Genomic DNA, 25,754 nt, shown 5'->3' on the forward strand with positions numbered 1-25,754 from the left:
AATGGTCGACTAAGTTAGTGATCAGTTAATTGATAACTGGAGGAAACAGAAATTAGCTGAAATAACAACACAGTTAAAAAAACATTTGTAGATATGATCTGGACAACCGAGTATTAAAGCCATTTTAATAAAATATTATGGGAATAAAGTCATAAATATAAATAAAGCAAAAAATACTGGAATGAAGTCGGAACAGATTAGGATAAATTGGAATTTAATTCTCGTAGTATGATGCCATTATTGTGATTTTATTAAATGTTTTTGTAATTTTCCACTGTAGATCCACTCAGAAAACCAATAGAGGCAGTTTTTACTTTTTGCTTCAAAGTAAAAAAAAAACAAAAAAAAACATTGACTAGCACCTTTTGCTATCCAGTTATTGATCATTTAATTACAAGATTAAACAAGTCAGGTGTATTTATGTTATCCTTTGCTCTAAACTATCAAGAATTCACTAAAGGAATTGTATGTTACTGCATTTAAGGCAATAAAATATTTTCTTATTTAGAAAATAATGTGAATCATTTGTTATTTGCATTTTTAATGCATTTCTGACATTGTAAAAAAAAATATAAGAAATCAGATTTAAAAATGTACAAATTTCTGTCTCCGACTGTCAGAACGGCCGATTAATCGTCAGAACGGCCGATTAATCGTCGATTAATCGCCACAGAACGGCCGATTAATCGTCAGAACGGCCGATTAATCGTCAGAACGGCCGATTAATCGTCAGAATAAATTGATTGCTAAAATAATCGTGCATTGCTGAAGCTGCTAAAACCGTCCAGCCTCTGCAGAAGCGGAGCGAGGTTCCTCACCGGTCGGGGCGAGTCCCGGACCTTTGGCCTTAACCTTCGAAGCATCGTGAGACGGCTCCACTTTCACCATGAACGGACTGTGAGGGACTTCCTGGAAATCATCCAAATGCAAATAAATTACATCACAAACCTTAAGAAGCTGCTGGCTTGGCGTTTCGGAGCTTTGCTCGCACCTTGTCGGTGAACATGACCTTCACCGTCAGCCTGCCCGCAGAGGGAGGGACGTATTTGACGGTGAACGTGTCGTTGGCGTTGGGAATGATGTCAAAGTCCACGTCGGCCTCCTGGTCACCGTCTGTGCTGGAGTCCCACTTGATGCCCACGCTGACGTCCCCTGAACACAAACAGAACAAACCAGCTGCATAACCCGAAACCCAGGGGGGCCCCTTTCAGGTGTAGAGACAGTTTCTGCCTCTAGGGGGAGCCGGCCGGTTTCACCAACACCTGAAACACTCCGGATGCTGCAGGTTTTCCAGTAATATAAATAAACAGAGCGAGAAATTCCAAGAATTCGGAGACGACCGAGAGAGAAACCGATGGCAGCTGGTAGATTTTCACTTTCTCCAGGTGAGTTTATGTTTATCTCAACACAACAGAGACCAAAACCAAAACAGCCTCCGACTCGGATCAGCTGATGAAACAGCCGAATAGATGAAATCGGACCGTTTTCTCTGGGTTCTTGTTCGAGAGTCACATTGTAATCGTTTTGTTTACGTAACTTGTTGGTTCAGAGAAAATGTGGGGAAAGGTTGAGGAAAAAAAGCTTCAAAAACAATGAAAATATCTGCAGATTTGTAACCCGGCTTCATTTCTTGGTTCCTAAGAGTTTTAATTTCCCCAAAAACTAATTTTTAAAGTGTTTCAGGACGTTTTTGTCCCCTAATCGTTGACTGTTAATGATGAACATGAGGGAGTGTGAGCAGGTGATGAAGGACGACGTGTGTGTTGCTCAGGGCGTGAATTTCCTGCAGGCATGTTTCAGGGTCATGAAGGTGTGTCTGTGTGTGTGTGTGTGTCGTACCGTCTCCGGCTCCTGAACAATCCACAGTGAAGTGTGTCGGTTCGTTGGCCTTAAGCCCGCTTCGCTCCACTCCGGGACCGAACACCTTCACCTTGTTGGGGTGACTTCCTTTCCCCACGTTCACCTGCAAACAAACACACACACACACACACACACACACACACACACCTCTTTAATTAAAGCAACATTTACAGGAATTCATGAGGAATGTTCTCAGAATACAAAACTTGTCCCTTCACAATAAAAGCACTTTTAAATGCATCCGATGGACTTTGATGCTGAAATAAAATTTTACAATCAGGAATTCAATAATTTTTTAGTTTGAAAAGTTTTAACCTACAGCTGCAGATTTAAACTTCAAGCTTCTGACCCAACAGAACCAGAATCACAAACAGACTATAAATGCATCAGTTTTAGTAATTTTTTAAACTTTACAACTAAAAAAAAAAAGTAATTATGTTTAAATTTAATGCTCATATTTAAGCTTTTTGCTGGTTTATTCCCATTAATTTGATGATTTCTTTGAAACACCCTTAAAAACATTTAAATATTCAGGATAAAATTTGTGTTTTAATACTCAATATAATAAAAATTGATGCTGGTGAAATAAAATATGATGAAAAGAGACATTAGAACTGCAGATAAATATTAAAAAGCCAAATATATTAGATTCTGGTTCCATAAAGTAAAACTTGTTTTCTTTCAGGTGACAGGATTTATTCAGATTTTCTCAAAACTCTTCAAACAAATGTTTTTTTTTTCCCTTTTTACATCTTTAGATTCTTAACAACTCAAGTTAAATCACAGTAATTATGATTTAAATCAGCATTTCATACTTTAAATGAATTAATGGAGAATAATAACCAGGTAAAAACAAAACAAAAGAGCCAAACGACAGTAAAACATTTAAACTTTATTTTTTAAACCAATTTAACTTTCATTTGATTTACTGATTAAAGTAAAATTATTTCAGTACAGTGAGTGAATAAGATCTGAATCAACATGTCGGAACAAAAAACACAAAAATGAATAAAACTGAAATTTGAAACGATTCGGCATCTAAGTTATTATTAAACGTTCAGTTCACCAGCCGTCCTTCAGGCCAGTCCGGGTTATAAAACCAGTTGGAAAGGAAACATGCAGCTTTTAAACTTTTTGAAATGTTTGGACCTTGACGCTGGACTCGGAGCTGCTTGGATCCGTAATCCTGATCCAAATGTTGGTTTTTATTACAGAGAAACTTCTATAAATACTCAGATTCTTCTTCTGCTCCTCCTCATTTAGATAATTCGAGTGTCTCTTGCCAACTTCTGATTTCTGTTGGCATCGTCAGAAATTCCTGAACGATGTGCAAGCACTCTGCGCATTTACAGTTTCTCGTGAGATTACGCTGCAGGTGAAACCAGGACGCAGAGCAAGAGGACAGCTGATGAACTGATGATGTTGGTGCACAGAGGAGTGGTTAGTAAACATTAACTGCACAAAGAAAACCTTTTCCACTCAGATTTAAGGACACACCGTGAACTGAATACACATGGAAAATCTACGTTCATTTTCCATTTATCATCAATCTTAGAATGACAAATTGAGTGGAAAAGGTTTTCATTCGACAGTAAAAAAAAAGGTGTGAAAGCTCCACTTATCTGAACCTCTCAGGTTTTAAAAACCAGAAATTTCGGCTCCTGTGCTTCTGGCGATTTGGCCACAGATTTCAGGAGCGTTTCAAAACGCAGACAAGCTGCTGCATCGCAAATGTTTTCCCACTCGATGAAAACAAAAGCAGCTCAGGGTTTAAGTGATTTTAAAACTCAAAGATCCTCTATGTGTGAAGAGCCTCCACTCTGCTCAGGCTCCCAGATGTAAACCCTCACTGGTTCATTTCAACATGTTGTTCAGTCCTTCCAGGTTTTCATGGTTTTTATTTTTTGGTGATACTTTAGAAATATTTGCAATAAATTTTCCTCATTGAACCATTTTTAAAAAAAGTAATTTATTGCAAAATGTGCAAAAATATTTTCCTCACTTCCAAGGAAAACAGAGTAAACGTGACTTTTGTCTCAACTGCGGATTATAACTCGACATCAACTGAAGCAGAAGTAAGAGATACTGCCACCTATTGTTGGGAGTTAGCATCACCTAAACTCAACGTTTAAGGACAATTTGCATTAAATTTATAACTTCATTAGCGCATAAAATGCAGGGATTTGTTGATTTTGTGTTTTGATTTTGATTATTTTGTGAAGAATAGCACAGGTTGAAAATAAAATAATTTCTGTGATTAGATTCGAGTCACAAAAGGTTCAGGTGAGTGAAACTTAAAAAGTTACTTAAAAACAATAAAACTACATTCATAGGGATTACAGTGCAGACATGTGTGGTCAGTGCATGAAGAGTGAGACAAACAGACAGTACAGCCGAGTTAACAGCACAAAACAAATCCACAGCGTATCAAAATAAAAGCTTCTGAGATATTTTTTGATCAGTAGTTGAACATAAAGGACAGCCGACACATCTGGACAAAAATCAAGATGTTTAATTCAGAAACTTGTTTTAGCTGAATAGTTCAGTCAGTAACTTCAGTAAATACTATTAAAATAAAACACCTGCCAAACAAATAAATCACTTTAACCCGCAGAAACTGACTCATCTGCATTTATTCAGGTTTCTGCAAAACCAATCAGGATAAATTAAGACTGTAATTAAAAAACGGTGAAGGAGGTTCAAGGATTTCACTGGATAATTAAAACCTAAAGACGACATTTTATGTCTCGTTTTGTTCAAAGGCAACTTTGAGACCAAACTGAGTATAAAGACCGTGCACTGCAAAAACACAAAGTATTTTTGGTCTAATTTAGTGCAAATATCTGAAACCTCATTGAATTAAGACAAACCTAACTTATTAACTTTAAGGAAAATCTTTAATATTGATTAAAAAGTAAAAATTTCCACCGAAATCATTTCTCTTACGAGAGATTTTAATAATGTCGATAACCTGCCATAGGAACTAATACTTCTTTATCACTATTTAAAGAGGCGGTTTTACATATTTTCCAGGTACGAAATCAAGTAACTATGTTAACTTTGTCATAAAAATGCTGTATATATCAAACATGACTTAAAACAAACTTTACTTCTTGATTAAAATTGGGTCTCCGTCTCTTTAAAAACCCCTGAAGCTCCACCTTCTTCAAAACATGGCTCCTCTATTAACCCTTTAACAACGTTTTTACCGCCGTTACTCCAAGAAGCAGCTCCTACAACGAGCTCAGCAGCTCCACCAGGTGTTTGCTAACTGCTGCTGGCTAGTCTGAAGGAGCTGAGAGGGAGGAGCTTAGTCTCAAAGGCGGGGCCAAGTCCAACCAGGCATTTTGCACAGCTGAACGGTTGCCATGGAGATTAAGGCAGGTATGTTTTTGATGAGGGAACAACATAAAAATAATGTAAAGCTAAAAAAAAAGATTTTACATTACGCTGCTCTTTAAAATAACATTTAGCTTAGAAGCTACATGCGAGTTAAGTTTTGTCTCATTTCAAGATTTATATGACATTTACCCTGGAAACTAGACGGAAATGCTCAGTAAGATTTTGTGTTTTTACAGCGTAAACATGAGGAAGTACCTGGTGCACACATCGGTTTATTTAAAGCAGTGGTCCCCAAACTACGGCCCGCGGGCCGGATCCTGCCCGCCTCCACATTTGGTCCGGCCCCCTGAACAGTACCAGAGAGCATTCAGAATTTTTTTCGACCACCAGGGGGCTCTTTAGCAGGAAGTGTGTCCTGTAAACAGTGGGTGTTTTGTTTTGCATGGCTCATTGCTGCCATCTGTTGGTCTTTTAGGGAACTGCTTGACTTTTATGTTATTTAACATAAAAGTTATTTAACATAAGTCAAGCAGTGAGCATATAAGGAATTCATATGTTAAAGTTACTTTCCCTCAATGAAATATATACTAGTCAGTCCCAGTGACCATTTCACTAACGGTTTTTGCCCATGTGCTTTCTGGGTACAAATCAATCGAGAAACGCGCAACCCCCCCCATCCCCCCCGTCAACAATTTCCGGCAGCGCAGGTGATAAACGTGCAACACATTTTCTGTTACAAACCGACTCCGGCCCCCCACCAGAGAAGGGAAAAGTTATGTGGCCCTCACAGGAAAAAGTTTGGGGACCCCTGCTTTAAAGCTTACAGGTGTTTGCAGAACCGCCTCCACGGCTCGGTATCTACCTCCTAACACCTGAACCTCTGCTCAGTGCAAGTCGTGATGATGATCAGAGGTTTCCTGGTTTTTCTGCCTCCAGCTGAACTTTTGATCAAAAGTCGCTCTGACTCGACCGTTTCTAGCGCCTCGACCCGCTCGCTACGTTTGAGCAGCGTTACGCTACTTCCTGCGGTAAGGAGGGGCTGCTGTGATTGGCTGCTTACCCGGAAGGGGCTGTTGGGGACGCCGACTCCGGCCCAGCTGACGGACACGGTGTGCTTCAGAGAGGAGGAGGGCGTGTAGCAGCACTGGTACAGACCTTCCCCTTTGCTCCTCACCTTCACCTCCACAGGAAGCCCCTCTGCGTCCTGAACACACAGACAGCAACAGGCCGATCACATGATGCATGTTTAACGCCCTTACAAATCCAGCAGTTCATCCCAGACCAGTGACTAGTCAGAGAAATCAGCCATCCTGTTTGGTTCTTTTGGACATCTAAAATGTCTTCCAGTTCGGACCCATTTTACTTCCTTGACCCGTGTAGGATGGGTTCATTACATTTTATTGGACAAAATGATTCTTGAGATTAAAACCTGCCCAGTTCTGCCTGCATTGAGATGTTCCTGTCACTTTAAATCCTACAAGTCTTAAATCTTAAAAAGATTTAAGACTTTTAAGTCTTAAATCTTAAAGATTTAAGAGATAAGTCTTAAATCTTTAAGACTTAAAATGATTCAAGTCTTTTTAAGTCTTAAATCTTAAAAAGATTTAAGACTTTTCAAGTCTGAAATCTTTTAAGTCTTAAATCTTAAAATATTTAAGACTTTTAAGACTTAAATCTTAAAGATTTAAGTCAAATATTTCTAAGACTTAAAAAGATTTAAGTCTTTTTAAGTCTTAAAAAGTCTTAAATCTTAAAAAGATTTGACTTGATCTAACGCAGCTTCAAGAGGAATCAGAGTTTGAGCGTTTTGAGGCTCCCACCTGAGCGGTGATCTTCAGAGGCCCTTTCCCGGCGTCTTCTGCCTCCACCGTGAACTCGGCCAGCTGGTCCACCTGGCAGCCGGTCGGTTCCAGGCCCGGCCCGTAAGCCCGGACCTGAAAACAGAGAAAAGAAGATCAAGATCTCCCCCAACGTTACAAACTATGGGGAAAATACTCCAGTCTTCTCTACTAGGGTTGCAGGCCATCGACTAATGAGTTAAACTGAAGCTGATGAACTTAATCGACTCACGACTAACTGACAAGCGGTGAGTTTCTCTTGCATCAAGAGACATGAGGGTCTCTAGGAGTTCATCAAGCTTACATTTCAACACAGAACCACTTGCAGAGCTCCGTTTGGAGCGCTTTAGTTTCCCGTTCTGGGATATCGCCGCCATCTTTGATTCTGTATCAACTGGCTCTGATCAGCTGCGCCCTCTACTGGATGGAGGCCAAACTACAACACTGAAATAAGGCCTATGAAGCCGTTTAATTCTAAATCTAAACCCATTGGTCGTAAGTAATCTGTGCATTTTGCTCGTCGTCGTCGTCTCTCTGACCTTCTCCGGGTGGCTGGCGTTGTCGTCGGGGACGATGTGGGCCATGAAGGGGCTGAGCTCGATGTCCTCTTCGTCGCAGGTCACATGGACGGCGTATTCCCCGGCTTCTGTCGGCCAGTAGCGAACGTCACACGACCCGTCGTTTTTATCCTCGCACTCGATTTTAGCCTGGGACGGACCTTCGATGGCGAAACCTGGAAGCACCCAGCAAATCAGAGCAGAGAGGATGAAAAAATAAAAAACATCTGGCAGCAAGAAACGCTGATGATTAGGTGGATAATTACAGGGGAGTGAAACAAACTTACCAAGAACTCCGACGTCGGTGCCGATGGACTCCACCACAAAGGTTGCAGGTTTACCCACAATGCCGCCCTTCAACCCAGGACCCCAGGCCCTGATCTGCTGAGGCCCGGCCTCCGGACTGATGGCCACGTCAAACGGACTGTTGAGGGAAAAAAAGAGGAAGAGACGAGTCAGAATGAAAGAAGAAGAAAAGCTGCAGCTCTGCTCTTCTCTCCTCACCAAGCAGAATTAATCAGCCATTTATTCATATCGTACGGAAGAAGATTAGGGCCACAAACAAATAATTATTCTCTCCCAATTTTGAGAGAAAAATAAAAAAGTTAAATTCTGAGGGGGAAAAGTCCACATTCTTTGTGTCAGTGGACCTTTATCCTCTTCTATAACATCTTAAGTCACTGCAGAAAAACATTTATATGCGTAAATAAAATTCAGTCTGCATCAGGGGAATGAATGCTCATCATCCTCCTCCTGCATAATGTGGCCTTTATAACATAGGTTGGTTTTCCTTTCACTCAGTAGAAAAAGAAAGTTGCTTTTAAAATAAATCACTCTGTTGAACATATCAAGAACCTCAAACTTTCTGGTCTGTTAAACATTCAGTTCTGATTAATTAAATCCTCCAGTTTGTCTCAGAGACGCTGTGCTGCTTATATGTGCACAGAAAACAAAAAATGCATCAACAAATCAGATGCAATCCTGCAGAGCTGATGTTCGATTTGCTGCTCACCTCTTGGGGATGTGCTGACCCCCCCAGGTGATGGAGACCGTGTACTTTCCAGGACTTCTCGGGTAATACTCGTAGCAGAAAACGCCGTCCTGGCTGAGAACCTGCTTCACCGGCTCCTCGTTGCCTTCTGCAAGGGGAAACGGCCATATTCATACAAACAGCAAAAACTAATAACGTCAAATTCTTTTTTATGGGACATTTTATTGATTGAATGCAGAGAGGAAGACTCTTAAACAGTAGCAGTGGAATAGCGAGCCTTCACAGATGTGGCGGATACTTTGACTGGGTCCATCTCTAATAAAGTACAACTATTAAATATTTTATATAGTAGCTCAAGAAATGTTGAAACGCTACCTGAAAGGCAAACGGTAAATATCTGTATGCTTAACTACACATGCTATGAAATTAAAGTTTTCTTTAAAACGTTTCAATTTCCAGTTTCTGCCACTTGGGGCAGCATTCTGGTCGCCTTTTCATCCAACAAGCTTAGAAATCATAAAAACTGATAGGAAATTAAATTAGCTTGTTGGAATTAGATTTTATAAACCTGATTAATTAAGAAGTCAGATGATTATTCACTACTGCTGGTTGCGTAAGTTGCTACATCAACAGTCTGTTCATGTCTGCCGTTTAATAGCGTTTAGCATTCAGAACAAGAAATCTGGCAGCAGCTGTGGAAGTTCAGAAAACTGCAGACCCACTTTACAAAAACAGGCAGACAAGAAGGAAGACTAAGAGAAAAACCTCACATTGGAGTGGATGCAGAGATAACGGCAACATTTCACAGCATGAATACAATGAAACTATTCCTGCATGATTTTGGGGAAAAAAAACTAGAACATTCTTCAAATGCCAACCAAGTCATCTCAATCTTATCTTTTATGAAATTACAGTGTCTGCCTGGAACAAAATAATAAAAAGTAACTGAAAGCAGCTGCAGTGAAGACCTGACGGACTTTAAGGTTTTTCTGGAAGTTTGACGGAAGAGCAAATTTACTCACTGGGATCTTTGATGAGCACCTTCAGCTCTCCACTGCCGGCGTTCCTGGTGTCCACCTTGAAGTCTCCAACCTGCTTGACCCTCATCCCCGCCGGCTGCAGACCCCGACCCGTCGCCCTGCAGGCGCCTGGCATGCAGGCTGACAGACGGACAGAAAACTTAAACTGGCAGCAGTGTGTTGATCAAAACTAGGGCTGAACAACATAGCCGGAAAACACATCATGAAATAAGCATTTCATATCGATCAATAGATAATTACTGATTAGTTCGTTTTAAATATCTGAAATACTACCAAACTGGCAGCGTGACCTTTCCTCTTATCCACAACAGTAAGTGTCCAATTGGTATTAAGGAATTATGAGGCATGGTGGCAAAACCGTTGCCGGCAAACCAGAGACTGAGCGAGTTGCCGGCAAACCAGAGACTGAGCGAGTTGCCGGCAAACCAGAGACTGAGCGAGTTGCCGGCAAACCAGAGACTGAGCGAGTTGCCGGCAAACCAGAGACTGAGCGAGTTGCCGGCAAACCAGAGACTGAGCGAGTTGCCGGCAAACCAGAGACTCAGGGAGTTGCCGGCTAACCAGAGACTCAGGGAGTTGCTGGCTAACCAGAGACTCAGGGAGTTGCTGGCTAACCAGAGACTCAGGGAGTTGCTGGCTAACCAGAGACTCAGGGAGTTGCTGGCTAACCAGAGACTCAGGGAGTTGCTGGCTAACCAGAGACTCAGGGAGTTGCTGGCTAACCAGAGACTCAGGGAGTTGCTGGCTAACCAGAGACTCAGGGAGTTGCTGGCTAACCAGAGACTCAGGGAGTTGCTGGCTAACCAGAGACTCAGGGAGTTGCTGGCTAACCAGAGACTCAGGGAGTTGCTGGCTAACCAGAGACTCAGGGAGTTGCTGGCTAACCAGAGACTCAGGGAGTTGCTGGCTAACCAGAGACTCAGGAGTTGCCGGCAAACCAGAGACTGAGCGAGTTGCCGGCAAACCAGAGACTAAGCGAGTTGCCGGCAAACCAGAGACTGAGCGAGTTGCCGGCAAACCAGAGACTGAGCGAGTTGCCGGCAAACCAGAGACTGAGCGAGTTGCCGGCAAACCAGAGACTGAGCGAGTTGCCGGCAAACCAGAGACTGAGCGAGTTGCCGGCAAACCAGAGACTGAGCGAGTTGCCGGCAAACCAGAGACTGAGCGAGTTGCCGGCAAACCAGAGACTGAGCGAGTTGCCGGCAAACCAGAGACTCAGGGAGTTGCCGGCAAACCAGAGACTCAGGGAGTTGCCGGCTAACCAGAGACTCAGGGAGTTGCCGGCAAACCAGAGACTCAGGGAGTTGCCGGCAAACCAGAGACTCAGGGAGTTGCCGGCAAACCAGAGACTCAGGGAGTTGCCGGCAAACCAGAGACTCAGGGAGTTGCCGGCAAACCAGAGACTCAGGGAGTTGCCGGCAAACCAGAGACTCAGGGAGTTGCCGGCAAACCAGAGACTCAGGGAGTTGCCGGCAAACCAGAGACAGAGCGAGTTGCCAGCTAACCAGAGACAGAGCGAGTTGCCAGCTAACCAGAGACAGAGCGAGTTGCCAGCTAACCAGAGACAGAGCGAGTTGCCAGCTAACCAGAGACAGAGCGAGTTGCCAGCTAACCAGAGACAGAGCGAGTTGCCAGCTAACCAGAGACAGAGCGAGTTGCCAGCTAACCAGAGACAGAGCGAGTTGCCAGCTAACCAGAGACAGAGCGAGTTGCCAGCTAACCAGAGACAGAGCGAGTTGCCAGCTAACCAGAGACAGAGCGAGTTGCCAGCTAACCAGAGACAGAGCGAGTTGCCAGCTAACCAGAGACAGAGCGAGTTGCCAGCTAACCAGAGACAGAGCGAGTTGCCAGCTAACCAGAGACAGAGCGAGTTGCCAGCTAACCAGAGACAAAGAGTTGCTAGCTAACCAGAGACAGAGAGTTGCTAGCTAACCAGAGACAGAGCGAGTTGCTGGCTAACCAGAGACAGAGCGAGTTGCTGGCTAACCAGAGACAGAGCGAGTTGCTGGCTAACCAGAGACAGAGCGAGTTGCTGGCTAACCAGAGACAGAGCGAGTTGCTGGCTAACCAGAGACAGAGCGAGTTGCTGGCTAACCAGAGACAGAGCGAGTTGCTGGCTAACCAGAGACAGAGCGAGTTGCTGGCTAACCAGAGACAGAGCGAGTTGCTGGCTAACCAGAGACAGAGCGAGTTGCCAGCTAACCAGAGACAGAGCGTGTTGTGAGTTGCTAGCTAACCAAAGACAGAGCGACTTGCTAGCTAAGCGAGTTAGTCAACGCCACCAGTTTTACTTAGCTAGCCGTAAGGTTGAGCAGAAATCTTTCTTCTGCCTACCTGCCCCCAGAATGCTGAGCAGTTCTGGATCAGAGTTCAGTGAAATTATTGAAAATTCTATGAGATGTACCATCTACTGATATTGATCACGTGTCTATTATGATGCATATTGATTTATTGTCCAGCCTAATGAAAACGATAAACGATAAACCTCCCACCTGGTCCGACGTCCACAGCGAAGGGGCTCTTTGGGACTCCCACTCCTCCGAAGGTGACGGTGATGGCGTGCGGCCCGGCCTGCGTGGGGCGGTAGGTGCAGCGGTACACGCTGTCACCCTTATCCTCCATCATTACCTCCACGCTGTTCTGGCGGCCCTGTGGGTCTCGGATCATGGCTGTCACGTCTCCCGTTCCAGCTCCTGTTCAGAGCAACCAAGGAGGAAGAAAGCTTCAGCCGACGTTGTCGACCGGTTTAAAGAGACGACGGCGAGTCGGTGCAGCTCACCTGCCGTGTAGATGTCAAAGTAGGTGGGTTTGTTGGCGATGTTGCCCACAGGTTCGATTCCCGGGCCTTTCACCGTTACTTTGGACGCGTCTCCCAGCGCCTTGTCCACATTCACCTCAAACGGACTTTTAGGAATCTGCTGGCCTGCGAACAACACCGTCACCTGGAAACAAAAAAAAAAAAAAAGATTTGTTATGAACGCGCCCCCAACTCAACATTTACACTCCCACTTGAAAATGGCTCCAAACAAATGCACAATTATACAACCATACATCTTTGAAAAGCAGAAGTGGAACCTCCTGCACAACTAACAAGAATGTAGGAAGTTGTTTCAGGATGGCAAGTCAACAACCAGACCAAACACCAGTTGACCAAATGTGCTGGAGCTCTGCTTGGGTTGCTAGGCAACAGGCAAAAGTTCCACTGGGGTTGCTAGGAAACGGTGCAGTGCCCATGGAATGAGACTTGATCAGGATGTTATTGAAACGGCTCGGCTTCCAGGCACCAAAAAAACATCAACTTAATGCCAAAAAATGGCTAGGTGTTTTTTTTTTTAAGTGCTTGAGCTTCTTTTTAGACCCAAATGGATTCATAAAAACACACAAAATGTGATTTTTGCATCAAGCCCCCCTTTAAGTGAAGCAAACGTTTATGAAGCCGCTACAATTCTGGTTCATCGTCACCATAAATCTCACCTTATGAGGCCCCATGACCTGAGGAACGTAGGTGACGCTGTACGTCTTCTTGCCCTCGTTGGGCTCCACCTTCAGCTGAAAAACAAACACGGGGACATTCGAGAGTCAGCCTTTGACCTTTGACCGGATCGGCCCCCAGCATCGCCAGAGAGAGCGTTACCTCCTCCCGGGCGCCGTCTGGATGGTCCAGGTAGGCCATGACCTGACCCTGACCCGCGCTGAACGTGTCCACGGTGAACACGGCAGGACGCAGCACTCTGTTCCCCGTGGGTTCGATCCCTGCACAGCATAAACGGCGGCTTAGAAAGCTATGCTAGCTGACGCTTTAAATGCTGACCAAAGGTCTAGTCCATGCATTTTATTCTTGATTCAAGAAAATTATAACTGTTAATTGGAAGAATGAAGTCGCCAACGGTGGAAACAGTAAAAAAAAAGTGTTTTTCAACCACAGATGGAACATGTTTAAAGCATTGTTCTGTTTTTAAAGTGTATATAATAGAAAGTTTTGGGAACTGGCTGCTACAAAAGGGAAATGTTTGTTTTGTTTAATCACCTGTTTCTGGTAATGTCCTGTTTTGAGTTGTGAAAACCCAAATAAGAGTTTGAAAAAAGGAGAAACGTCTGAGCAAACAGACTAAATACAGACTGCGGTGCCGCACACCGAGTCTGAAAATGATTCAAACTGGGCTGTGATTATTAAACCGCTTCCCCCCCTACAAACGCAGCAACTGCAACTTTAAAACAGGAGGCAGGGATTTCAGTTTCTTAAGGTTTTAAACAGTAAAGGGGAATTTGATGAGTTAACTGAATTAGCTATTTTTACCGTTTTATAATTCTTTACTTCCCCCTCAGTCATGAATTCTCCTTTAATGTAAAATGCATGACTGAGCGGGAAGTTAACTGAATTTTCAACAGATTGTTCTTAAGCTGCCAGGCTGTAAATCAGTGGTTTTGGCTTTGATGTTGTAAAACTGAAAAAAACAGAGAAACATGGATGATTTTACAGCGACTGAGTGGCTTTAGGTTGTGTTGCTTCTGCAGCTATTCAGAGAATTTCCTCTTCTGGATTACAAAGTTGGGAAACGGCATCACTGGTGTGTGTGTGTGTGTGTGTGTGTGTGAGATGGTTCACCTAAGCAGGAAGTCGCTTCCTTTCATTGTCAGAGTAACATTCCCATTGCTCCCATTATCCGACGCGTCTGGTTTTACCTTTAAACTTTGTGTTTTGGTGGAAACATTTAATCTACTGCAAAGGTGTCAAACTCATTTTCGTCTTGGGCCAAATTAAGATAATAAACATTTTTAAAGAGCCAGTTGTGCCAGGATGTATTGATAAAACTGATTAATACTCTTAATATTTTAATAGCTGTCCCTGCGCTTCTTAAAATTAAATATTGAACATCTTTTCACGTTGTTCAGTTTGATTGTTTTCATGATTTTGTGGTGCGATTTTATAACTATTTGCACCAAGTATGACGTTACGCGTGACTTTGTTATTCGTCATATTGATCGCTGACTATTTGTCATCAAATAGAGGCAGTGGAGTCATAAAAGACAGAAATACTGCCTCCTACAGGAGGGAGGACAAAAAACTAATGTTTTTCACAATTTTTGCAGAAAATTTGCAACAAAACGTCCAGTTATGCATCATGAATTAAACGCTTGTTTGACCAAACAATCGTGACCGACTGTTTGGTTTGCAGTCACTGTTGGGGTCAGAGGTCAGGGTGTGGAGTGTTTGCTTCGTAGTAGGGCTGAAACGATTCCTCGAGTGATTCGAGTACCTCGATTATTAAAATTCCTCGAGGAAAATTGACCTGCCTCGAAGCTTCGTTAATTTATGTTTTATCATTTAGCGCACCGTGTTTCAGCCGGAACATTATTTGCGTTGCGCGGAGCTCTGACTTCCGCCTCTGAGTTGTTGACGGAAGCTACGTGTTAGCGGCATAACGTCCAATCTTCAAGTTCGGCCCGCGGGGATTTTACTGATTGGTGATAATTCCGGGTTTTCATCGTTTTTGTGGGACCGATAAACATCCTTAAAATGACCGGCGCGATGCCGGGAGTCCGGCAGCCTTTCTGCTCCGGAGCTGCTGGTTGAACGGCGGGAAGAAGCTGAGGAGGATTTCTACAGGTGAGCGGAGAGACTGAACACGGCGGGCGGCTGAGGGTTGATGCTTACAGGGTAAGAGCAGCTTTACGGACGAACCGCACAATAAACTTATATCATTCCGGTCTGAACAAACGGGAGGCGGAACATGGCTGGTAGATGAGTTTCTGAACGGAGGAGCCGTAAATATCCCGTGTTGCTCCCCCGGTCTACAAAAAGTAACTGGTAGGGAAGCTCAAAGGTGGAAAAAATAGACTGATGTTGATGTCCGATAGTAACACTGGTGTTATGGAAGATTTACCAATATTTTATTTCATAATTGTTTTTATCCGATTACTCGATTAATCGTAAGAAAAATCTATAGATTACTCGATTACTAAAATAATCGTTTACAACAGCCCTACTTCGTAGCGCCGTGTGTGTTTGTGTGTTTACCGGGTCCGTATGCGCGGGCCTTCTTGGGGTTCAGTTTGGGTTTGAGCGGCGCGCCGGGCTTTAGCTTGGCTTTGGGGAACTGAGACAGGTAGGTCATGACGGACTGCTCGTCCACGCTGGGGTCGATGATCTCCTCTGGAGCGATCACCTGCAGACATCCGGCGATGAAGGACAACATTCAGGAAGAGGAACTAAACCGTCCAGCAGAACCCGTCTGCTTCTGAACCAAAACTTTCTCCAGACAAACAGAAACTAAACTGAAGTTTTTATTAGCCCCGACGCGATAAATGGTCCCATAAATAATAATATTGTTGCTTTCAGACCATTTTGAAGGTAGCTATTATAGCACCGAGCGTCAGTAAAGTAAAAACCAACACAGGTGAAAACCCACCTGTGGGATGCCCAGCCAGTCGTCAGCCAGCTGCATGGCTTCAGTGGCGTTCTCCACTGGTTTCACTGGATCCCAGGTCTCCCAGTCTGGACACAGGCCTGAGAGCGAGACAGCATTCATTAGAGAATCAGCAGCAACGACTTTACTGTTGAACACAGGACAAAAATATCCTTATAAAACATAATTACACGTTTCAGGCATTAAACTCTGGCTGAGCGTTGGGAGCTTCGCTCTAATGAGCAGCCAGACAAAACCAAACGACTCAGATCCAACCGATCCGAGCAGAAACCAGAGATTTACACCAGAGAAGCAACGATGGTGCTGAAATCTGCTGGAGGAGTTTAACATGAATCCAGTTTAGCTGCTGGAGCTTCAGGCGTCCCAGTGCCTGGTTTACCTGGTGCACAGCTGTCCACCAGTGCTCCCAGTGCCCTCCCGTTCCTCCAGTCCTGGCTGAAGTTGGTGATCGGCAGATCAGGGACTTTGTGTTGAATCCAGCCCAGCAAACGCTGCTTAGGCGTCTTTGTCTCTGCCTGCACAGAAAACAAAACTATGAGATCTGCTCTCCATCCAAATGTTTCTTTTTTAAATGAATGAAAACAAACAGATTGACTGAAATCCGCTCACCTCTTCGTCCTCGCCCTCCCAGGCTGGCATGGAGATGGAGTAGTGCAGGATCAGGGTCCAGATCAAACCCAGGATCAGCTTCAGGTTCCCGTCTACGATGGCTTTAGAGTCTGAAACAAACAATATAGATTTTACATCATTTTAATGTCTCACTGATCCAGACTGGATATTTTATTGGTTCCATCTTAGCTCCCCCTCAGATGGTCGTCTCACCACATTTCATTAAAAAATGACCTGAAACTTTGATCTGTACAGAGTAAAATACACAAAAAAAAACAAACTTTGTGATAAAAGCACCAACAGAACCCAGTAGATGAATATTTGGGCATTATAAGCCTGGCGGGTCTCCAGGCTTTACTTCTCCCACCAGGCTTAATTTATTTAAATATGGTTTTTATACACCAGCAACAGAAGAGACGGATTAAACCAGGGGTGCCCATAGTGAGGCCCGGGGGCCATTTGCAGCCCTCAGAACAATTTTGAGCGGTCCTGATCACAGTTCAGGCCGTCGATGCAGAATTAAAAATTATGTTAGGAAGAAGTTTTCACTGATGCCAGGACAGAGCAACAAAGTATTAATCTGGTTTCTGCTTTGAATTTATTTTATTAGCAAAAGGAGATTATAAGTCAGCGGCTTTAAGTCATTTGAGTTCAACAAGCTCGTCAAAATAAAGCTACACTGAGCCATAAATCCTGAAGATGATGAAACTTTAGAGAACCTTCTGCTGAGTTTGGCAAACCTGCAGGATCGTTTTCATTTGCTCATTAAAGTATTGTGCTTTGTTTATTTTTATGTAAAAATAAAACAGGTTTTGCTTTTAAAATTTTGTGTTTCTTTCAACTCGACATTTTTGGACACACTGGATTAAGCCAAGCTTACTGAACCGGTGCTGCTGGCCACTGCACGGTTCCTCCCTGCTCGCCGGACACGCCGTCATTTCTGAATTATGACGCCTGATTGTGCAACTCTGGACACGTGTGACATTTTTAATGAGGGAAGCACAGCGGGTCGCTGGTGGGTCGCCCAGAGCGGCGGGTTTAGCAGGTTTTCTGGGTGAAAACCCAGAACTGTAAACGCTTCACAGCAGCAGAGGAGCGAGCAAACGTGGAGAGCTGCTGGACGCGTCCGTCTCTCAACGCTCGTGCAACCGTGTTGCTGACAGAAACGAGCCGCGTCCCCCAGCGCTTAGAAAAACGGGGAAGCTCCGGTTCTGCTCCACAGCTGTGATCCAAACATGTCTCATCAGCTCAGGTTGAGGTGGAGGCGCCGCGCCGCGCCGCGCCCCTGGTGACACAACGATGACTGAGCGCCTCAGAGGACAAGTTACGACATCAGGATTCCTGCATTTCTAATCTTCCTCCATTATCTCACCGCTGGTTTGATTCCGACACCAGCTGCTTCGTTTACGCCTCGTTTTAATTGATCTGGATTCACCAACTTTCCTTTCCATGTGTCGCTGGGAGCAAACATCCCGTTAGTGATGATCTCTGACCTTTAACCCCACACCCACCCACAGATGAACTGAATAATCGAACTACAAGTTCACACTTTTCAGCCTGAAACCAGGAAATGAATCATGTTTTTATAAATTATCCTTTGTTTATATAAATATCGTCTCCTAGTGAAAGAGTTTATTTAGCGTAATAACCCGCATTGTGAAACGTCTGGCTTCATTCTGATTCATTCACTTTCAAATGATTCAGTACTTTGCTCATTTAGGAAAAGTTGCACTGAACTTGCCTTGTTTTCCTGTTTGCCATGTTTTAAAACGTTTAAGATTTTTCATAAGAAAGAGAATTATGGAAACCAGAGTGTCTTCAGTCAGAGGCTTCTTCAGATTCACTGCAACACAGACTGCTACAAGAGATCTTTCCTGCTGATGGCCATCACCACCTACAATAACTCTGAATTAATATCAGACAGCATCAGATTATACGTCTGTCTGTTCAGTCACTAAAAACCAAAACTTCAGCTAAATGTTGCCATTTGGTAGAAATTTAATTTAATTAAAAAGTATTTTTATAAAACTGTCGCCAGGCTGGATGAAACCAGCAGTGAACATAAGGTGCAGCTATGAAACCGAAACTACATGGAAACATGTTCACTGTTAAGTACGGTGGAGTTTCTGTGATGCTGCGGGCCAGAAGTAGTTTCTCCACGAAGAAAAAACAAACAAAAGGGGTTCTGGAATCATGACCTCTGACCCCAGGGAGACTCAGATTGAATTAATTTAATAATTTTAAAGAAACTGACTTAAAAACATGTGTAGCTTCAGAAAAACTAAACAATCAGAAACTTGTAAATTATCAACTCTTCAATTTATCCCTCCGTTATATTGTTACTTTTCTTTTTGCTGTAAAATATCCTTTATTTGAAAGTATTTTGACACAAGAAAATGATATTTGTATAGATTAAAATTCACTTTTTACCAATTTATGTATATATTTATTCACCTTTTTTTACTTTATTCTACTTCGACCACATCTGTGGTTGTTTTTTTAAATTTTTATTATAGTATTGTGATATTTGCCATTGTGTTAAAGATCCTCTATATAACGTTATTTGTTTGAAGTTAAAAACAATCAACTGCAAACGGAGAATAAAACTGCAGCGTTGCCACTTTAACTTTTTATTCTCCCAGATTTGGAAAAAAACTAGTTCAGGGCTAACCGAGCCGTTTGTGTCCCGTCAACAGTTTCCAGGGCAACCGGGCTGTTGCCACGGCGACCCATTGTTCACAAAGAGGTCAGGAGTTTAATCAGTTGTGTGTACATAGTAAATTATTTGTGGAAACGGCCGTGATGGCGCGTCACAGAGCGCCCCGGTAATCTGCTGCATTGTTTTTGCTGCGGTTAGCCGGGGCGACGTCTCCACCGCCGTTAATGAGCCTCTCCGGGCCACAGCGAGCGACCCGAACCCGGTTCCGATCAGGGAGGTAGGGGAGGGGGGACGTCACACCCCACCCCGCCGTTCAACTAGAACAAACAGCAGAGAGTTTCCTCTCCCCACGTCGTTCTGCTTCAGGTGGCGTTTTAAAGCCTCCAATCCTGCCGATACCTGCCGATTTGTTGCTGCGTTTCCATGGAGACGCAACAACAGCCGTCCGCAGGAAGAGCTGGGAGGGTTTCTGCTAAGGAGGGACCAACAAATAAAGGCTTGAACGCGTCTGAGGAGAAAAGGAAAGCGAGATAAAGCCGAGTGCTTGTGTGGGCAAAGGTGAGGCGGGCTGTTATCAGCGCGGCGCACCCTGACCCGCACAGGAAGTTACATCATCGGCAGCCAGAGCGACGCCCAAACGTACCTGCTCTGACCCGACCCAGTCTGGTGCTGGAGGACGACCAGTTTATGGTTTCATGGACTGATTTTATGAGACATGCACTGCAAAAACACAAAATCCTACCAAGTAATTTTAACTATTTCTAGTGAAAACATGTTGCTACACTTAAAAAAAAAAAAGACAAAACTAACGGAAAATAATGTCTCAGAAAGATATAGAAGCTTGTTTTGAGTTAATAATAATTGATGAAAAAGTGATTTTTCCATCGGCAGATTATTTCTCTTATAACATCAAGTGAAATAATTTGAAAGAATTTCCTTAAAACAAGCTCCTCCATCTCATTTGTAAGTTACTTTCATCTTATTTCAAGTGCACCAAGACATTTCCACTAGAAGCTACACCGACATCGGGTGGTAAGGTTTTGTGGGTTTTTCCAGACGTCACCGATTCAGACCAACAAACAGCCTAAAAACAGACAAACGGTGAAAACAGTCGCAGCGTTTGGTTTAAATCCGTCTTTCGTTGAAAACAGCCAAAGATTTTGTTTTCTTAGAGTAAATGAAAGGGAAAAAAAAGAGGGAAAATGGGATGTGTGAGAGCGGCAAAGAGGGGGTACCTGCCACCGTAAACAGGATGGGAGTGGGTCGACCCCCTGAACACACAGATTCCTGTGGGGTGAGATCATAACGTCCCACACACCCACCCACACCCACCAGCTCCACCAAACACAGACGGCTAGTGACAGAAGAACAAAGGCCTTCAGTCGGTCTGCAGGTAAACCAGCAGCAGACGTTAAAAATCAGATCCTGTAAAACCTGCCACTCATCCTTGTTTGCATTTATTACAATAAAGTCCTGAAAAAGCTGCACGGTTGTTAACCTGGACGTTTAACATCTGGTGGTTTTGATCAGATTCACAGCAATAAATAAAACAGATTTTTTTTTAGTTTTTAAAATCAGAGTTAAAGGAAAGTTAGACTTTGTAAACAAAACCAGACCTAATTTTGTTTGCACAACTGATCCTCATTAAGTTTTTAAAGTGCAGAAACTTCCCGTCGCACCGTGTCTACGGTTTAAAGACCATTTTATGAGACGCCAGCTAAATAAAAATATCCTTCATGTTCAGGTGCAACCAAGTATTGAGATAGATAAGCTAAAAAAAATTTAAAAAGTGTTCAAAAAATAATCCACACAAGACGAACACAAATACTGTTGAGCTCTCAGACGGCGTACTCCGATCCATGATCACTTCTTTTAAATATTGTGCATTAATAAATACGACAACTTCACCGTTTACAATACTTACATAAATAGTGGAGAGACCAACCAGCAGCTCCACCAGCTGGTTGCCAATTGCTGCTGGCTAGTCTGAAGGAGCCGAGTGGGGGAGGAGCTGCCCCTCGAAGGCGGGGCCAGGTCCACCCATGTGTTTACCATGGGTTGCCATGGAGATTAAAGGATTTCTTAAACGTGAATGAAAAAATAAAACACTCCAGGAATGTTTTTGATGAGGGAATAATGTAACATGATCAAAAAAGATGGTTTCACATGACACTGCCCCTTTAAGAGGAGTAAAGTTTTTAGCTCAAGTCCAAAGGTTTCCTCCACATTTACTGCATGGTTCATTCAGCAGTGCAGGGCATCCCCAGCCCCACCTGTTGCTGATCAGACTCTCAACCATCCATTAAAACCAGCATGACTGTTGAGCTGCTGACTGAAGGCTCCATCAGAGCAGACAGCCTGACTACAGAGCATGGCAAGATGTCCGCTCGTTAAAAAGGAGAGAAACCTCAACCAGTTGATCAGTAAGCACTTAAACTTTTACTAAATTTGAGTTTTAGTCTGGAAGATTATGATTAAACTTGTAGAGACGGTTCATTCTTAACGTAATTTTAGCATCTAGCAATAATTTTAGGAATAGTTATCGCTCATTACCGATCAGGTCAGAATATTCGCTTTTTAACACATTCATAATGTAACTGGAATCTTTATCAAGTTTGTATAAAACTTGGTGTATAAATCCAAGCAAATCAGATCTAAACCTGATGAAAAGACGTTAAAATGTCAAAGTTTATGTTCCTCTAAATCAGTGGTCCCCAAGCTACGGCCCGCGGGCCGGATCCGGCCCGCCTCCACATTTGGTTCGGCCGCCTGAACAATACCAGAGAGCATTCAGATTTTTTTTCATATATTGTATTTTCTGGTATTTTCCAAAGTTTGGATGTAAACATCCAAACTGTGGAATGTTTTGTATGTCTACCATCTGTTGGACTTTTAGGGAACTGCTTGACTTTTATGTTATTTAATCAGTACGGTTGTTTCCTAGCGTTAGAGCAGATGAACACGTGTTTGATATGAACGCCGCATTCCAGGTTTCCCTCAATGAAATATATACTAGTCAGTCCCAGTGACTGTTTCACTAACGGTTTTTTGCCCATGTGCTTTCTGGGTAAAAATCAAATTGAGAAACGCGCACTCAACCCCTCAACAATTTCCGGCAGCGCAGGTGATAAATGTGCAACACTTTTTCTGTTACAAACTGACTCCGGCCCCCCATCAGAGAGGGGAAAAGTTACGTGGCCCTCACAGGAAAAAGTTTGGGGACCCCTGCTCTAAATTCTCCTTTAGGCATCGCTAAAGAAAACCAACGTGATCAACATTATTATTATTATTAAGAGACTGACACCAGAGTAATCTTTTAAAAGCAGGAGAAATTAAGTAATGTCTAAAGACTCGTCAAGCTGTGAAGCTTGAACGCATCTGTCAGTTCCTAAACAAGCCCATAATTCATCCAACCTGATCCCTCTATTCAAGCTCCTTGTGTCGTTTAAGCTCATTTACAACTCAGGGTGTAATTACCAAACTTCCCAACATCATGCAGAACGGCCCTCCCAGACGGCAGGAGCCGCTGGGGGCCGTTCTGCATGATGCACGGCTGAAACAACACCACACCGGAGTCACATGAGTCACGCAGCAGCCACCGCGCAGAGGGGGCCGATCGCGCCATAAAACCTCCAGATTACAGAGAGAGAAGCAGCCATGAGGCCTTTAATGTCTTTGATTTGAGTAATGAGGGTGGAGCATGAAACGGAGGCCGTGTGTTTCTGTCTCCGACTCTCTTTAATCCGGCTGTGGTTGGATGCAAACAGCTTGCAGGGATGAAGTTTGAGGAAGATCAAAGACGGAGAAAAAGTTTCTCTCCACAGGCTTGAAGTGAATGAACAGAGAAGTTGGAAAGGATCAGCAGACCTGGAAGGCCACCAGCATCAGAACCTGGATTTAAATGTCGAGACCGAGACGGATAGTCGGGTCGGCCAAGCTGCGTCCACATTCTGGATCTCAAACTCGTTTCGCTTTCAGAGCTCAAACTAACCACTGCTGGCGATTAAATAAGACGCTCGAGTGAAACCGGCATCCTGGAGCCGAGCGAAACAGAGAAACAGCAAGCAGGAAGGGAAATGGGTTTAAACAGAACATAAAATTTAAATACAGATGATTAATGATGAACAAATCGCAGCAGAAATGAGAACCAGGAGCCACAAGGGATCGGAGCAGCCCGGGCCACGCTGCCCTGTCATTACCACACAGACATCTGGCATGACGTCCTCGCAACAAACACCCAGCAGGGCTCAGCCCCGCATGACCTCACCCCGCCGGTTCCCAGGCCGTGTCGTCATCAGAACCAGGCCCGCCATGTGGCGAGGAAGAGGAGGACGAGGGAAGGAGTCGTGAGCTTTTCATCATGCAGAGAGCGGCAGCTTCAGATATTTTCTGAGCTGATGCAAACATCTGTTATCCGACATTTGGTCTGTTTTACATCCGTAACGAGGTTTGACACAAACCTCAGATCATAACAAAGATCAGTTTCTTTCTCTCAGAGAATCCTTTTGAGTTTCTGACATGTTTTAGTCTTTGGGTTTCAGCAGAGACGAAACATTTTAGGGTCAAACGGTACGCATCTGACCAATTAAAACTAAAGAAGAAAAACTATTTGTTTGGTCTGAGTTCAGTCAATCAGTGGAAGAAAAAAAAAATTATGAGAAGAAAAAGCTGTTTGTAGCAGAGCCAGGCTGCAGGAGGCTCACCACAGTAACTATCAGCGAACGATCTCAGTAAACCACACACACACACACACACACACACACACACACACACACACACACACACACACACACACACACACACCGGGGGTTTGTGAGCACAGACAACATGATGCATTCCTCAATCTTACCACAGGTCTTAGCGTTTGCACATAGGATCAATTATCTCCATTTATTTACTCTGGACTGATTAGAATAAAACCAAAACAGCTCAACTCAGATAGTCATTTTGTTTTTGTGTATTAATTGGGGTAAAGCACCGACGTCAGAAAGTTTAAGATTGGAAATTGAAAAAAAAAAGAAAGAAAAAAAGATAAACGGCTGAAATCGGTCCAGCTGCAGGCAGCTGTTCATCCTTCATCATCTTCTTATCAGACTGATAATTAACTAAAAACAGTGACGGCATCAAACCCTGCGTCACGTCTGCCACGTTTACAGGTGAGAGACAACATTCCCCACATGAAACGCACAGAGGAGACGGGATGACGGCAAGTCGGCCTCGTAAAACCAGGAAGGTCTGCAGTGAAATGACAGGTTGTGAGGTGATGACAGGGACGTGACCGAATGCGTCTCCCCCCCCCTCAGAACCAAAACCCAACTCCCACCCGCCTCATCAGCACACGCTGCCGTTTGTTTGGAGGTAATCCACTGCAATTCGGTCAAAATGGGTTGCTCAGATTAAAAGGTCAAAAATATCAAGACAGAAATTGTTCAAATCATAGCTGTAAAGAATAACATTTTTAAAATACATTTAAAATAACTGAACAGTTTTAGTTTTCTAATGATTCCGTTTATTGATTAATTGTTCAGTATTGTGATAATGTTTTAATTTCTAACAAAATATTCAACATTTTAGAGTTTAGACTAAACCCAGCGTTCACTTTACATCTCACTATCCTTAGCTAAGAAATTAGCAAGGCTGCTACAAAGCTAGTTAGCATAGCATATTTAAAACATTTAGTTTGGAGGCAATTTTTTGCCAATACAGTAAATGATATTGCCATTAAGTTTCATTCTTTTATATTTTCCTATAAAACAATAAAAACTTAACTACAAGCTAAGAATGTTACGAAGCTAACTGGCTAAGCTAACGTTTTAGCTCGTAGAAAAAGAAAAGTCAGGTCAGTTGCCAACTGTTTCACATTGGGTTTTTGCTCCATATTACACTCATTTACTCCTAGAAAATCTTTATTTCAAACAAAATCATAAGTGAAAATCAGATGCTAATTCGGTTAACGTAGCATTGAGCATCTGATAATCCCAAGGCTAACTGCTAGCATAATCCTAAACTGTATTCAGTAATATAATCCCCGACTATTTACCAGTGTGGCTGAGAACTTTATAGGCTGCTTCCTTTGTCACATATTTAACCAGTCAGCCTAAATTAGCAGCCAAACCACATAGCATAGCAATTACGCCAATTACAAAGCTAATTAGCATTTTATGTTGTTGCCATACTAATTGTACATGAGACTGTTTTCTATACACTTAAATGTTTCTGTTTGTTTCCAACAGAGAGTCAGAGGTTAAGCCCAAGATGTTTAGCAAGGCCAATTCTCCTCCAGAAGGATATTTCTGGTTGTATTTCGACATATTTCACATTGTTGCTTTGGTGGCTTTAAACAGTTTATAGTAGCCGTTTGGCAGGCAGCTCATGTTTTTTTAACCACAATATTTTTTGTAGAGGCTGAATGAAATGCATAAAAAGCCAA

The 25,754-nt window shown here is 43.3% G+C and overlaps 1 protein-coding gene across 3 annotated transcripts in view; it reads right to left on the minus strand.

Annotated features, from left to right (window-relative positions):
- flnba (filamin B a) overlaps window positions 1–25,754 on the minus strand; it is a 66,386-nt gene that overhangs the window by 25,037 nt on the left and 15,595 nt on the right. For all 3 annotated transcript variants that reach the window (XR_014087491.1, XM_081606800.1, XM_081606799.1), the window contains exons 2-18: window positions 16,666–16,775; window positions 16,436–16,571; window positions 16,039–16,136; window positions 15,648–15,795; window positions 13,263–13,381; window positions 13,103–13,177; window positions 12,408–12,570; window positions 12,121–12,321; window positions 9,611–9,748; window positions 8,610–8,736; window positions 7,885–8,021; window positions 7,580–7,773; window positions 7,023–7,136; window positions 6,263–6,406; window positions 1,840–1,963; window positions 992–1,152; window positions 819–909 (exon numbers count right to left, since the gene is read on the minus strand). Coding sequence is in view for 2 of the 3 variants with exons in the window: in XM_081606800.1 (XP_081462926.1) it covers window positions 819–909; window positions 992–1,152; window positions 1,840–1,963; window positions 6,263–6,406; window positions 7,023–7,136; window positions 7,580–7,773; window positions 7,885–8,021; window positions 8,610–8,736; window positions 9,611–9,748; window positions 12,121–12,321; window positions 12,408–12,570; window positions 13,103–13,177; window positions 13,263–13,381; window positions 15,648–15,795; window positions 16,039–16,136; window positions 16,436–16,571; window positions 16,666–16,775 (2,280 nt within the window). In the remaining variant the exon portion in view is untranslated. The remainder of the gene's footprint in view (window positions 1–818; window positions 910–991; window positions 1,153–1,839; window positions 1,964–6,262; window positions 6,407–7,022; window positions 7,137–7,579; window positions 7,774–7,884; window positions 8,022–8,609; window positions 8,737–9,610; window positions 9,749–12,120; window positions 12,322–12,407; window positions 12,571–13,102; window positions 13,178–13,262; window positions 13,382–15,647; window positions 15,796–16,038; window positions 16,137–16,435; window positions 16,572–16,665; window positions 16,776–25,754) is intronic.

The sequence above is a fragment of the Poecilia reticulata genome, chromosome 5 (assembly GCF_904066995.2).
Source record: "Poecilia reticulata chromosome 5, P_reticulata-male-v2, whole genome shotgun sequence".
NCBI classification, from domain to species: Eukaryota; Metazoa; Chordata; class Actinopteri; order Cyprinodontiformes; family Poeciliidae; genus Poecilia; species Poecilia reticulata.